General features: G+C 53.0%; 1 protein-coding gene across 1 annotated transcript; it reads left to right on the plus strand.

Moving 5' to 3' along the window:
• Positions 1-414: 414 nt before the first annotated feature.
• OVGP1 (oviductal glycoprotein 1) lies at positions 415-12,189 on the plus strand. The gene is made up of 11 exons (XM_066352809.1): positions 415-439; positions 799-828; positions 1,271-1,475; positions 2,825-2,881; positions 4,477-4,642; positions 5,120-5,247; positions 6,923-7,031; positions 7,125-7,310; positions 9,727-9,843; positions 10,578-10,713; positions 11,900-12,189. Exons 1-11 carry the CDS (start codon positions 415-417, stop codon positions 12,187-12,189), a joined length of 1,449 nt encoding a protein of 482 aa, XP_066208906.1.
• Positions 12,190-15,465: the final 3,276 nt, after the last annotated feature.

Raw genomic sequence — 15,465 nt, forward strand, 5'->3', positions numbered from 1 at the left:
GATGGGTCTTTAAAACTTGACATCACCCTCTTCCCTAACTAATGATCTTATAGCAATAGAATTGCTGCCCCGGGCAGCGTTTCCTCCTCTCACACTGTGCCCGTGGCCTGAATACCAAGAGGAGGTGGGGACACTGCCCTGCCCTCACCATGGCCCGAGGTGACACCCACTCCATGCCACCATGTGACGGAGCCTTTGTTGGCTCTGAGTCCCAGAGAGGGAGGACAGGAGGTGCCGGGGTCGCTGTGACTCCGGGGCAGCAGCCCATTAATCACCGTCCCCAGTGCTGTGTGTGCGTAGCTGGGCTGTCCCTGGGCTGTCCCTGGGCTGTCCCTGGGCTGTCCCACGGTTGTACCTGGGGAGGCGCATATAATGGGGTCCGAGCTCCAGTCCCACGGCTCTCAGACCGTGGAGATGGGGAGGCTGTTGCTGTGGGCTGGTGAGTGTGCAGGTCCCAGCTGTCTGGTTTCCACCTCGGACTGACGGACGACATCAGAAACTTTGTGGGGAGGAGCCAGGATAGCATTACTTGTCGATTTGCAGCCAGGCTTGAGAATTACTGACCTGGAGCTTTTGCTGGGACCCCGACAGTCATGACTGTCCCTGTGCCCAGCATGCATGTGTACATGTAGTATCTGTTTGAGTGAGAAGGAGCTTAGATAGATGAGTCTGGCTCCAGTGACTCATCTTAGAGACGAGAGAACAAGTGAACAGTGTGTGTGTCCCTGTGCGTGTCTGCGCCTGGGCGGGCACCGAGTCCACTGACCTGTGTGGTTCCCATCTCTCTGTTCTCTGCAGGCCTGCTCCTGGTGCTGAACCCCCACAATGGTAAGGTCACCGTACCCCACTCTCCAGAGCCAGGCTGATGCTTTGGCCGAGGTGTGCCCTGCGTGAGTGGCCCGGGCATCTTCACCTTGGTCCATCTTCACCTTGGTCCATCTTCACGTTGGTCCTGTGTCAGGGGTCACTGATCCAACACAGTTCAACAGAGGATTCCTCGGTCACCAGCTCTCTGTCACGCTCTGTGTGCCGGGATCCAGACCTGAGGGTCCTTTCTGACCAGGGTCACACGGCGTTCTTTTCCTTCTGGGACCTCAGCAGTGGGGGACCTCACTGTAGCTTTGGGGTGTGTGCATGTGTGTGTGTGTGTGTGTCAGGGGGAATGTGACAGTGGCCTGGCCTCTTGGGCTGTGTCCACTCTGCTCTGAGGAAGCCGAGCTCTGTCCCCTCCTGTGGTCTCTGCCAACTAATGCGTGCTCTCCCTTGCCAGGTGCTGCCCAGAAACTGGTGTGCTATTTCACCAGCTGGGCACACAGTCGACCCGGCCCTGCCTCGATCTTGCCCCGTGACCTGAACCCCTTTCTCTGCACCCACATGATATTCGCCTTTGCCTCAATGAGCAACCATCAGCTGGTGGCGAAGGACCTCCAGGATGAGGCGGTTCTTTACCCCGAGTTCAACAAGCTCAAGGAGAGGTGCGTTCCGCCCGAGCGCGGCCGCAGTTCAGGTTTTCCAGCCGGGGGAGAAGGAAGCCTCCTCCTGTGACTGGTCCGCCTCCCTCCGATTCTACTGGTCCCAGCCTCCCCTCAAGCAGGACGGCGGAGCACCCCGAGTTGGGGACTCCCTGGTGATGAACACCCTGCACTCTTTCTTGCCCCCCTTCCTTGGTGGCTGTTGCCTCTGCCTGGAGTGTCCTTCCCACTCCTCTGGGCCTGGGGGAAATCCTGTGGTGAGGAGTGCAGGCATTCATTCAGTTCAAGGGCTTCACAGTGGGCCTGCCCATCACAACTGCTTCACAAATGCTGGCGTCTTTATTGCTACTTGTCACCTGCAACCCCCCAGCTGTGAACCCCCAAGGGAAGGGGCAGCGTCTCCTCCGTCTTTAATTCCCGCGGCAGGTCAGTGCCCAGCACAGAGCTGGCACTCAGTGGGTGCTTGTTTGAGCATTCCTTCCTCCATGACTCCTGGACTCTCTCTCCTCTCTCTGTCATGGTGCCAATGGTTGTTGATGAGCAGGGCAGACGTCCCGTGTCACTAGACTATAGCTCCCTGAGATCAGGGAGGAGCTTGTCTGTCTTGTCTCCTTCTTCCAGCAGGAGGCGCGTCTGAGCAGGCGTCCGAGGCTGCTGCTCTCTGCCGCTGTCTCCGGGCACCCACACGCCATCCAGAAGGCTTACTGTTGTATTTCAAGCTCCTAAAGCACTCAGTGGCACATAGTTATTGCTCAATAAATATTTGTTGACTAAGGAAATGAGTGAAGAGAAACATTTCAGACTTTTTCCTTTGTCATGGGGACATTATGGAGTTTGAGGGAACTTGGGGAGACTTGGGAAGACCCTGGACAGCCTGGGGCTTCCTGGGGTGGTGGCTATAGGTTGATTACGCTGCCCTCTTCTCCTTTGCCCCCCTTTTCCTGGTGCTCTGATCTGTCCTTCCCTCCACCTGTCCCCTCACTTTTCCTCCCTCCCACCCCCTGCTCCCCACTGTCCCCCCAAATGAATGAAATGAACATTGGTGACTGCAGCTGCCCACTGGAGTGTGGCCCCAGCTCACTGGAGCGTGGCCCTAGCTCACTGGAGCGTGGCCCCAGCCCACTGGAGCGTGGCCCCAGCTCACTGGAGGGTGGCCCCAGCCCACTGAGTGTGGCCCCAGCTCACTGGAGCGTGGCCATAGCTCACTGGAGCGTGGCCCTAGCTCACTGGAGCGTGGCCCCAGCCCACTGGAGCGTGGCCCCAGCTCACTGGAGGGTGGCCCCAGCCCACTGAGTGTGGCCCCAGCTCACTGGAGCGTGGCCCCAGCTCACTGACTCTCTCCCACGTCACAGGAACAGGGAGCTGAAAACTCTGCTGTCCATCGGAGGCTGGAACTTCGGCACATCCAGGTGAGACTTTGCCATCCTCGCCTTCTGTCTGGGTCGGGGCTGGTGGCAGGTGGGGGGGCAAGAAGGCTAGAAGTGAGGGCAGGGTGGGGAAGCCCGCTTGGCCATGGGGAGAAAAGCCGGTACAGACACATCCCCCAGTCCTGACCTGGCCCAGGATTCAAGGGCCCCTGACCCTCCCTCCAGGCTGACTGAGAGACAGGGAGGTTCCAGCAGGTGATAAGAAAGGGGTGGGGGAGGGAATGAGGGACAATATGAGGTCCTCACAACTGTCCCCTCAACCCTCCATAGGAGGCAAGTGATTTTTTTTTAGATAGGGGAGGAGTTTTGTTTAGAACAAGAAGAAGGACCCCCAAACCTCCCAGGGCCTGGGTGTCCCCACTTTATAAAGGCATATTTATAAATATCTACCTCTAAGGGTGACAGGGGTAAACGGCCCTTGGCACATGGTGGCTGCTCTCTGAGCACGTTACCCTGCCTTCGTGTTCTCTGGAGAAGCATTTCCCCGAGTTCACGGCCGAGGTCAGGGGTAGAGGCACGCCTGCCTCCTTACCTTAAAGGAAGGAGCCTTAGGAGCAGGCGACCCGGTGACCAGGGGGTGTGAGCGGACGCACCCGTGTGGGACAGTGGAGGGAGGGCTTGGGCAGTTGGCAGCGCACCGACTCTGCCCACCCTGGGCCTCGCCTCTCCCCCTCTGGCCACGTTCCGAACACTCGCCGTGTGCCAGAGCTGGGCAGGGCTTTACCCATCACACCTCATGATCGCTTGGAAGAGGCTCATGGAGTTGCTGTTTGCAATCCACATTTGCAGAGAGAGAAAGTAAAAAAGAGAGAGCTCTTGAGAAACTTGCCACATTTCACTCAGGTGACCCTCAGCAATCACCCAGCCAGGAGGTCATGGAACCCAGGCCTGCCTGATTCGGAATCTGGTAAAGTGTCTAACCATTGCACACAGAACTGGCCCAGAACTGCTTAAAGTTCAACTCCAATAAATTAGAAGTTCTCCAATAACAGAAAAAAAAAACCCCAAACAAACAAACAGAAAATAAACAGCAATGACCCAAAGAGCAAAGCGGCCAGAAGCCCTGTCAGAGCCTGGGCCCCTTGCACCACGTTTTGCAGCCCGGACACAGATTAGCTTAGAGATCTTGGTGGACGTGCTGGCTGGCTCTTGGCTGGGTCCCCTCCCTTCGTTCCACCCGCAGAGGAATGCCAGTGCTAGGACAGGTGGTAGGGACTGCGCAGTCGCCATGAGGCCAGCAGAGGAGCAGCGTGCCTGGCCAGGGGCACCGCATTTCCCGCAGCCGTTGGGTGAAGCCCCTTTCCCCGCAGGCTGCCCGCTGCTGCTCCCTGTGCCCTCTGCTCAGGGCCAGGTCGTGGTTTGCGGCTCCTCCCGCTGCCAGAGTCCCCATTTCTAGGCCCTCAGCCCCTGGGGCTGGGAGGGGATTATTAAAAAGGTTTGAGAGTTTCAAAGACCTGTCTTCCTCCCTTCCGACCCCATCCCTGTCCCCTTCACGGGACAGGAACCAAGAGACCTCCCAGCTGGTCAGCGTTGGACAGGGGGCGCTCCTCGCTCGCCTCATGCTGGTCTCTCTGCAGGTTCACCGCTATGCTGTCCTCATCTGCCAGCCGGGAGAGCTTTGCCTCTTCAGCTATAACCCTCCTGAGGGCTCACAGCTTCGATGGCCTGGACCTCTGCTTCTTGTACCCCGGACTCAGAGGCAGCCCCAGGAGTGACCGGCAGAATTTCCTCTTATTAATTGAAGTAAGGCCGGTCTGGCAGCTCTGGAAACTGGAGATGATGCTACTCTTATCCTAGGTGGGCTCACGGCACAGGAGGAGCAGGAGAGGCCAAGGGCCAGGGCAGGAGGGCGGTACCCGAGTGTTCTTTCCCTGCCACCACCCTAAAGGTGTGGGCCACAGGGCTGCGGAGCAGGCGTCCCACGGTGGCTCTTTTTCTCTGTCGTACCCGCGTCTTGCTCCAGTCCTGCAGCCTAGCCATGCCTTCTCTGGGCAGCGTTCCCGACTCCGGGTCCGACCCTGCACTCCTGAGCCTGCCTGCCACCCCTCTATCAAGTCACCTACCATGTTGGCTCACGTCTGCCTTTGTAAAGGTGTCTGACTCACCTTTATGTGTTCAGAGCCTGGCTCAGGGGGCTCCGTGAACACAGGTTTCCTGGACGGTGCCCTCTCTCCCTGACTGTTCATCTGGTTCTCGGCGTCCGCCTCTCTTCCTTCCCAGGAGCTGCTGCTTGCCTTCCAGCAGGAGGCGCGTCTGAGCAGGCGTCCGCGGCTGCTGCTCTCCGCCGCTGTCTCCGGGCACCCGCACGCCATCCAGAAGGCTTACGACGACGTGCCCCGACTTGGAAGGTGCGTGCGTGCTGCCTTGGAGCGCAGGACATTGAAGGGAAGGAGACATCTCGAGCTCAGACCCCGGAGCTACACCCCAAACTGTCCTGAGCTTCCCATGTGCCTGCCCTGGTGTGAGCGTGGGTTTGGAAACGGGCTGAGGAGCGTGGGCGGGGATCAGGGTGGCGCCAGGAGGCTCCCGGCTTTCTCTAGGAGTCCGAGGGAGCTGGTGTCATACTAGCCCCCACAACATCATCTCTAGGACAGTCTTCTGTGTAGCCCATTACTACACAGGGAGACCCAGGAGAGAGTCCCAGGGGCCTGGCCTCTGCTGTCCCCAAGTACGACGATGGACACTGGCCATTTGGCAGGTGGCTGGCATTGCGAGGCAGCCGAACCAGGGACCACTGCCCCCAAACCAAGGGTAGGCGTGTCCACTGAGGCCCGGTGCTCGGAGCACATCTTCACAGGAAAGTTACAAAGACACACAAAGAATGGCTCCTCATTCTTCCTGGACTGGCCAGCTCTGGACTCATGTGCTCAAATGTCAAGAATTAAGTCCTTACACTGGGAAAATGGAGGCGGATGCAGAACAAAGAGAGAACGGGGTGCCCCTGTGTGTGGTGACACCGGGGAGAGGGGTTCCATGTGAGCCGAGGGTGACAGACACAGAGGGCATAGAGCTTGTTAAGGTGACAGACACAGAGGGCATAGAGCTTGTTAAGGTGACAGACACAGAGGGCATAGAGCTTGTTAAGGTGACAGACACGGAGGGCATAGAGCTTGTTAAGGTGACAGACACGGAGGGCATAGAGCTTGTTAAGGTGACAGACACGGAGGGCATAGAGCTTGTTAAACGCTGTTTGGTTGCTCCGCTACCGCCCACCATGAAAGCTGGGAACACCCACTAGTGGGTGGGAGGGACCAGGTTGACCAGCACTGCAAAGGTGGGCGGTTTTTATAAAAAGGTTTGCCTGCCTGACCTGTGGTGGCCTGACCAGTGGATAAAGCATCAACCTGGAATGCTGAGGTTGCCGGTTCAAAACCCTGGGCTTGCCCGGTCAAGGCACATATGGGAGTTGAAGCTTCCTGCTCCTCCCCCCCCCCCCTTCTCTCTCTCTCTCTCTCTCTCCTCTAAAATAAATAAAAATAATTAAAAAAATAAAATAAAAAATAAAAAGGTTTGCCATCACGGCCTTAGGGTATTGGCTGGTTGAAATTAAATTGGATAATCCATGTGGACCCTTCTACCAGGGATCTGGTAAGTGCTCAACCACACTTTGTCCTGTGACAGCTTTCTGGATGAGGTAAGTGTCAGTGGTCCCTTGAGTGGCAGACAGATGGAGGCTCTGCTGCTGTGGGGAGGAGCTGCTCTATTCGCGACAGTGTTTGTAGATCTTGGGCCGTGCTGGTGTCAGGCCTGAGTGCTGTTTTCTTGTCCAAGCCCTGCCTGTTTCCATGGATACTCTCAGAATGGCATAGTTCCCGAGGCACAGCTGTCCTTAGCCAGCAGTTTGTTCTGGGAGCAGTGTCTTCAGTGGATGGCACAGCTTGGGCGGGTCCCTCGGGCAGAAATGGCGGGCCAGCTTGGGTGGCCACCGCACAGCTATTATAGTTAGTTAGCACTGTGATGATCTGACTCGATCATCTAGCTAGCCCAAACTTTATACACACTTCCTCCTCCTGCCCGTTACAGATCCCTGGACTTTATCAATGTCCTGACTTACGACTTACATGGAAGCTGGGAGAATTTCACGGGACACAACAGCCCCCTGTTCTCTCTGCCGGGAGACCCCAAATCTTCGGTAAGAGCAGGAGAGGTCTCAGAGGCCACCTGGCCCTCTGGCCCTGAGCCTAGGCCGTAGTAACGGAGGGGTTCGTGCTCTTCCTGCGTGCAGGCATACGTCATGAATTACTGGCGACAGCTGGGGGCCCCCTCCGAGAAGCTCATCATGGGGTTCCCCACCTATGGACGGACGTTCCGCCTCCTCAGAGCCTCTAAGAATCGGCTGCAGGCTGACGCAGTGGGACCGGCGTCTCCAGGGAAGTACACCAAGCAACCTGGCTTCTTGGCTTATTACGAGGTGACAGGACTAGGGGCTTCTACTAGTTAAGGTCCCCCCACCTGCAGCCAGGGCAAAAGCCAGGACAAGGGGCAAAGGCAAGGGTGAGGGCTGGAGACAGGAGCGGAGACGGTTACTGGGGCGAGGGAAATCCACGCTCAGGGAGCACCTCTCCTTCCAGGGGAAGTTAGCTGAGTCCTTTGTAAGGGGTGAGGGGCTAGGCGAAATCCAAATAGAGGGGGACAGACATTTCACCCCTTAAAGAATCTTAAATGTCGGCCCTGGCCGGTTGGCTCAGCAGTAGAGCATCGGCCTGGCGTGCGGGGGACCCAGGTTCGATTCCCAGCCAGGGCACATAGGAGAAGCGCCCATTTGCTTCTCCACCCACCCCCCTCTGTCTCTCTCTTCCCCTCCCGCAGCCAGGGCTCCATTGGAGCAAAGATGGCCCGGGCGTTGGGGATGGCTCCTTGGCCTCTGCCCCAGGCGCTAGAGTGGCTCTGGTCACGGCAGAGCGACGCCCCGGAGGGGCAGAGCATTGCCCCCTGGTGGGCAGAGCATCGCCCCCTGGTGGGCAGAGCGTCGCCCCTGGTGGGCATGCTGGGTGGATCCCAGTCAGGCGCATGCGGGAGTCTGTCTGACTGTCTCTCCCCATTTCCAGCTTCAGAAAAATACAAAAAAAAAAAAAAAAAAAGAATCTTAAATGTCACACAAGTTAATCCTGGCTTACTATATGGCCTAAATAAAAAGAATGCTATATATGGCCAGATATATAGCAATATATATATTTGGTGTGTGTGTGCGTGTGTGTGTGTGTACGCGTGGGCATGTGTGTATAATTTAAAATATCTGCAAAAGTAAAAGAAGGGTATAACCTCCTTCCCCCTCCCTTACTTCCATACCCCTCACTCTGCTCCGTTCATCAATTTCTCCTGGCCAATCATGTTTCAGCTCTGCTCCCTGATTCTCTCCCTCCCCACTAAGAGATTGTTTTGAAGCAATTCCAAAAACATTCTACACACATTCTTTCTCCTCTACCCCAATTCCACTTCCTTAACCCCAGTCTCAACAAAGCCTGCTGTCTCCCTGGAGGAGAGACACAAAGCCCAAGGGAAGGGGAAATACAGGAGACAGTGAGGCACAGCGTGGCCGTGGGACCTGGGACGGTCTCAGGGGGCGGCTGGGTCGTGAGCAGAGCGCTGCAGCATAGGTGGAATCCTGGTGGGCAGCAGTGACAAGATGGGAAGGAGCTTCCAGGCAGAGGGCAGCGGGCGCAGAGGTACCAGGTGTGCAGGGGTGCCAGATGGGGAGCTAGATCTTTTTAAGTCATTTTAAAATGTTTATTTTATTGATTTTAGAGAGAAGAAGGGAAAAAGAGGGAGAGAGAGAGAAACATTGGTCTCTTCCTATATGTGCCCTGACCAGGAATTGAACCACCAACCTCTGTACTTCAGGATGATGCTCTAACCAACTGAGCTATCTGGCCAGGGCCAAGAGAGAGATATCTTTGCCTTAAGTGGAGGGGCCAGGGCCTCAACCATCTTTGCTCTGTGCAGGCCCGATGGGATGTTTTCCTGCTAACCCGATGAAGCATAGTGATGAATGATAGCACAGTGTAGTAATGCTGTTAAGGGGTTATCATGGGTCAAACGATTTTGATAGAAGTTTTAGAGAATCACACACGCCGACTCAGACATTAACTTCCGCAGCCCAACTTGAACACAGCGCAGCGCTGGAGACCCTGCTGATGGTCGGCTGTTTGAGCAATTGTAATGACCCACTTCCCTTTGCCTTCGAGAACTTGACGTTCTTTAGAGGGTCGGAAGCTAGTTTGATAACTACCTAGATGGACCAGCTTATGCCAATTTCTCATGAACAGAGGAGGGACTTTTTTCTTTAAAAAAGATACGGGTTTGGTCAGAGGTCAGGTGTGCTATTAGCCCCGTGGTCCAGGCAGCCCCGGGTGGCAAACGAAGTAGGCTCTGTAGGTTTGTTCGTAGGTTGAATTTGTATGTGAGTTGGAACAGGCACATTCCCTGTTAAATGCAGCTTAGACACCTGTTGTCTTAACGTAGTCTGTAGTTATTCTTTTTTTACCTTTCTGTACCTATAAATATTTAAACATTTTCAAACCTACAGAACCCATCTCGATCATAATAACCCAGGGACGGCTTGTATTGGCTTAAAGAAGTCACCTCCTCCTCGGTTCTCTCTGTTTCTTCCATCCTGGACATTAGAGGAGGGATGTATCATAGGGGGAATTTATTCAGAATAGAGGGAGGTTCTTTGCAAGCGGCTTCCCCACTCCCTTGCTGGCCTCCCTTCTCCTCACGGCCTGGGGAGGGACTCTTGGCTTCCTCATTCCTGGACGAGGGACAGCGTGCCTGCTGCCGCCTCTCTGCCTGGCCCTCCCCGGGACTAACCGTGGCCCTCCTGGCAGGTTTGCCCCTTCCTCCAGGGAGCGAAGAAGCGCTGGCTCGATGACCAGTATGTCCCTTATGCCTACAAGGGGGAGGAGTGGGTTGGCTACGATGACGCCGTCAGCTTCAAACACAAGGTGAGGCCTCGGTCTTTTCTTGATCCAGCGTATAGTTTTCTGGCAGCCATGAGGCCCTTGTCTGGTGTGTGCGTGTGTGTGCGTGTGTGTGTGTGTACTGGGTGGAAGAGGAAGAGGTGGGGAGGACGGAGGACTATAGCAGGGGAGTTCCAGCTACGTCTGAACTCAGTGGGGTTCTCTAATCCCGTCTGGTCCAACCCTCTCATTTTGAAGAGAGGAAATCTCTGTGTTTCACGATCCCCTAGTTCAGGGGTCCCCAAACTTTTTACACAGAGGTCCAGTTCACTGTCCCTCAGACCGTTGGAGAGCCAGACTATAAAAAAAACAACTATGAACAAATCCCTATGCACACTGCACATATCTTATTTTAAAGTAAAAAAACAAAAGAACAAATACAATATTTAAAATAAAGAACAAGTAAATTTAAATCAACAAATTGACCAGTATTTCAATGGGAACTATGCTCCTCTCACTGACCACCAATGAAAGAGGTGCCCCTTCTGGAAGTGCAGCGGGGGCCGGATAAATGGCCTCAGGGGGCCGCATGTGGCCCGCGGGCCGTAGTTTGGGGACCCCTGCCCTAGCTAATCAGTGGTGGAGGCTAGATTCTCATCCAGGCTATCCTCCTGACCATGTGGCCGGGCTGCCTCCTGGGAGCCCGTCTTCTGTTTCTGGCCACGTGCCCCATCTGGAGGATGCCGGTGTAGCAGGCCGACTGACTGCTCCCTTTGCAGGCACTGTTCATAAAGAGAGAGAACTTTGGGGGGGCCATGGTATGGACGCTGGACCTGGATGACGTCAGGGGCACGTTCTGTGGCTCCGGCCCCTTCCCCCTCGTCTGCGTGTTGAATGGCCTCCTTCTGCAGGACGGTAAGCAGCTGTGACCTGGGCGCTGGGGTCGGGAGTGAGTGCGCAGGCGCCTGGGGGGTCCCTTCCGCGCGGTCTACAGGCTCTGGCGAGGCCACGTGACACGTGGGGAGAGAACACGCCCCCGCTCTCCTGTTTCGTTCCTCGGTTTGCTGTGTGTTCCACCTGACCTCTCTGAGCTTGGTTTTCTGTACCTGTGAAAGGGGAGCAATCTTTGTGCTCCTGACAGTATTATAAAAACCAAGTGAAATAATGGAACGAAAACTGTGCTAGCTCATAATGAGCACTCAGTATGTGTGAGTTGATTTCTATTTTTCCCTCCTGCTTTCATGGCCAAGGGCCACAAAAGGAAATTAGATCTCCTTTGATATCTCTTTGATAGTAAAGACTTCCCTGGCAGTTAGGAGACAGAAGCTGGTGCCCTAGAGCGGATGGTTCATAATCCCTGTTTTATGGATAAGGGGCTTGGGGCTCAGAAAGGTAACACAGCCTGACCTGTAGTGACGCAGTGGATAAAACGTTGACCTGGAACACCGAGGTCGCCTGTTTGAAACCCTAGACTTGCCCAGTCAAGGCACATATGGGAGTTGATACTTTCTGCTCTTCCACACTTCTCTCTCTCTCTCTCTCTCTCTCTCTCTCTCTCTCTCTCTCCTCTTTAAAATGAATAAATAAACATCTTTAAAAAAGAAAAAGGTAACACAGCTAGTCCCGGGTGGAGGTGAGACTCCAGACTGATTCTTTATGACACGCTGTCTAGAACCGCCTTCTTGACCTCATGGCTGACCCTGGTGCCTCCTACAATGGGGGACCTGGAGGGCGGTTTCTCCTTGAAGATTCCAGAAGTAAGGAACTAGGCTTTGGGGGCAAGTCTTGCGAAAGGTATCACCAGAGAGGTCAAAGTGTGGGCTTCAAGCTAGAGAACTGGCAGGCCCCTTCTGGGGGCATTCACCGGGAATGGAGCCCATCCATTCGGTGCCTCAGATTGTGTTTAACATGATGAGGTGGGGAGCAGGGCTTCCGTGTGGCGGGACTGTATCTCTGTCCTCAGGGGGGTGCATTATGGGCTCCCCCAGTGGATTTGAGGAGCAGGCCCTTCAGCTTTGGAGTGGCGTGACCTCTGCCAGTCATTATGGGATGGAGAGGGAGAGAGGTAGGTCACTCACCCTTTTCTGATGACTTTCTGCAGAGTCGAGCTCAACTGCTTCATCAAAACTGTGTCTCCCGTCTGCGACGAATTCTTCAACAACCAGCCCTGGCAGGCTGACTGTGACCACTGACTCGGGGGTTTTGTTTCCAGGAGGAGAGAGTACGGCCACCGAGACCCAGAGAAAGATGGAACATCTGACTACAGTCCCCACAGGTGGGGTTGAGACCCCTGCAAGGGGAATCGCAGCCTTTGTCAGGCACACTGTGTTTATGCAAGGGGAGACAGAGACCCCTCAGGAGGGGACCATGACACCTATGACCTCTGGATAAATAACTATGACCTCTGTGCGTCTTCCGACCGAGACCTCTGAAGTGAAGATCATGGTCCGTAGAAGAAAGGCTGTAGCACCTGCAAAGATGACTGTCCCCTTGGGAGAGGTGACCGTCCCCCTGATGGAAAGACTAAGACTCTAAGAGGAGACAATTTGACATCGGAGGTGGACACTGACTCCCTGTTAGGTTACTCCAGTCTTTAGACGGAAGCTGAAAACAGTGTGTGTTACTCTCTAGTCCCCAGGACCCAGGTCTCTCTGTTCCTGTGGACGGACACCATTTTGTTACCTTGGTGACCCTCCCAACAAGTCCTCTCTCTCTAAAGGAAGGAAACCCAGAAAACTCTGCTGTGGATCAAGGAGCCTAAGCTCTGTTCGTGGCCGGCGCTGGGGAAAGCCCTTGTCTTTTCTTCCAGGTCACCTGCCAGAAGCCACCTGTGTCCAGCCATTCATAAACCATGCATGGCACAAAGCGGGTCCCAAAGCCACACTGAGCATGATCTCTTTCCTGCTGAATAAACCGCAAATGCAAGAATCTGTCTGTGTTCTCTGAAGTTATTTTCCTGAAATGGCCTGTGCAACCCGATTTCAGCTTCTCTCGGGGCCCCTTTCCCCGCCTGCTGTTGTTGCGAGAGGGTATGAGTCCTGCCCACACTGCCAGCTCCCACCGCGCTGCTCTCTCTGCCAGGAGCCGCCTCTCACTTCACGGTGGCAGACCCGGAATCTCCTCTAGAGTGTTCCACCATCCTCCAGGGAGGCTGGGAGAGGAAGGGTTGAATCTTCCCAGTGCGTTCCCTGATTGGTACAATCTTAGTTGTCTCTGAAAAACTATCCTTATGCTCTCTTTCCATAAGAAGTGGTTGAGAGGAAGGCAAAACCTAGTATTTCTGTGTTACCTGCATGATTCTTCTAGTTTCCTCTAGAAACACCAGTTCGCACTTACTACGTACTGTGGTCTCCCCAGGGGGTGTCTCCTGGGCATATGGGCGCTCGTAAGTTAGCATAGACACAGGACCGATTTTTAATTCTCCCCTTCTAGGGAACGATGATGCTCAGAGTGGGTGTCACACCAACACCGATGTTACCTTTTTGTTTGGAAGTGCAGCCTCCTAGTTTTTAAGATAGGAGTCACAAATGAAAATGCCCATGGAGCTAGGCACCTATTGAAAATGACTGAAACAGATAAAGGGTATACCCACACAGTGGGGGCTCATGGTCACAGGCCCGTGTCGCCACAAGACAAATCACAAATCAGTTAAGTTGCATAACAGTCCAACCCCAACACGTAGTGACTTACGAAAGAGGTGAGATGGGGAGAGGCTAGAATGAACTCTGTGATGTTGGAATCAGAGGTATCAATATCATCCTTCTGAAATATATGCAGATCGGTCAATAGAAAAGTTCCTATAGAAATACAGTGTGTATATACATAAATACATCCCTAGCTTGGACCTCTGAGAGGGCCGAGAAGTAATGGCATCTCAGAAGCAGTAAGTACAATACAACTAATGCTCAGAACTTGATATCTAAATCTTGTTTTCCAATAAAAGGAACTGGGGACCCTCGAAGGGATGGCTGGTTCTCGGGCTGGAGCAGGAAAGGGATAAGACAAGACTGCAATGTCTTATGTTTTCAGGAAGTAAGAAAGTACTCAAAGAATAATGAGGCTATATCAGGGGGACACAAGAGTCACCTTGAAGGAGTCCCCAATGGCCAAAATGTGGACAATTTGAGCAGTAAAATACGGCTAATAAAGGATTATAGTTCACAAAATAAATATCATAAGTTCATATGTCATCAATGAATAATTGACTAAACAAATGGGGAAGAAGTGACAGCTGCTCCTTACAATAGAGTGTCAGTTAACAAACGTAGAAGAAAGAGTCCGGGGTGTTAAGGAATTACTGTGGGACAGAAGTCTCGGGAACACGGACAAGGTGATGATTTGGCTGATTGACGTGGGTGGGAAAGGGGCAGGGTGCAGGCTCAAGCAGGAAAGACTAATGAACAGGCACAGTGTCTACAGCCAGGAAAGTGAGCCCAGGGGAAGATGTTAGGAGCTTTTGTCACATCAATGTGAATGTTTGAAACACTGTATTTGTAACTTGGAAATACTGCCACCAGGGGGCAGCAGCATACAGGGTTACACTTTTTACGTGGACAGGAAGAAAACTTGGGAGTATGAAAAAAGCAATTAGAGTCTTTTTCTACAAAAAAAAAAAGGGAGATCAAGAATAAATATCTATATTGTTATTATCATTAAAGTCAATAGTTTCATGTACGTTAAGGCAAAGAGAACTTGTGCACACCAGGCTTAGAAGAGGGGCTGTGGTTAGATAGAGGCTGACAGCTCAGTCAAATCAGATTTAAGACCCAGACCTGCTGTTTATTAACTAACTATGTGATCATGGAGGAAGTTAAATTAGCAATGGTTACATGAAATACGTGCCTGAGCCAAAGTCAGTGGTCACTCAGTGGGAGTTATTTTATAAGCAGATGTTCTGTCACTCTGGTTTCCCTTGAAGAATTTATTTCTGTAAAGAAACATTTAATCATACACATGAAATCACAAACTTCTTTCCACTTGTGCATAGCTCAACAGCTTCAAGGGTAGATTCATGACAAAGTTCTAGTAACTTCTCTCATGCCAGCTATGATGTCACTTAGAGAATTATGTAGGCAACTGACCTTTTCCACTAATGCTTCTAAAACACCACATTGTATAAAATGATAGATAGAAGGTATTAAGTGTGCTGTTTTCTGGATTTAAAAAAACCACAAAACTTTAACAGCTCTTTACCGCTTACAGAATCAAGTCAATATTGCTTAGCATGACATGTAGGGTCTACCTCACGATCTGGTCATGTCCACATAGGCGTCTGGGGTTGATCCATGGTGTGTTGTAATCAGTTATGAGGCACGTCATAAGTAACTTGGTAGAATAATAGTTACAGTACTAAATAGGAACTGCTTTAATGTAGTACTGCAGACTCAGAGTATTGCTGTTTTAGCATTATAGTCCTTTCCACTTCAAATGACTTCTTGAGTAGAAGATCATTTCAAAGCAACAGCATGATGAGAATTGTGCAGATACGCGGTGAGAATTGTTCTTCCGGCCACATGGGTCACAATGTTCTCTGCATTCAACACCAGTTTCACTTCTTTGTTCCTTTGGGCCGTCGGTCAAGCTGTCCTCCGGCCTCCGATGGCTTTCCACTTCTCTTACTTCCCCATCCGGGGTCCTGCATGGCCCTTACTCAAGTGACCTCTTCTG

Source organism: Saccopteryx leptura, chromosome 11 (genome assembly GCF_036850995.1).
Source record: "Saccopteryx leptura isolate mSacLep1 chromosome 11, mSacLep1_pri_phased_curated, whole genome shotgun sequence".
NCBI lineage: Eukaryota > Metazoa > Chordata > Mammalia > Chiroptera > Emballonuridae > Saccopteryx > Saccopteryx leptura.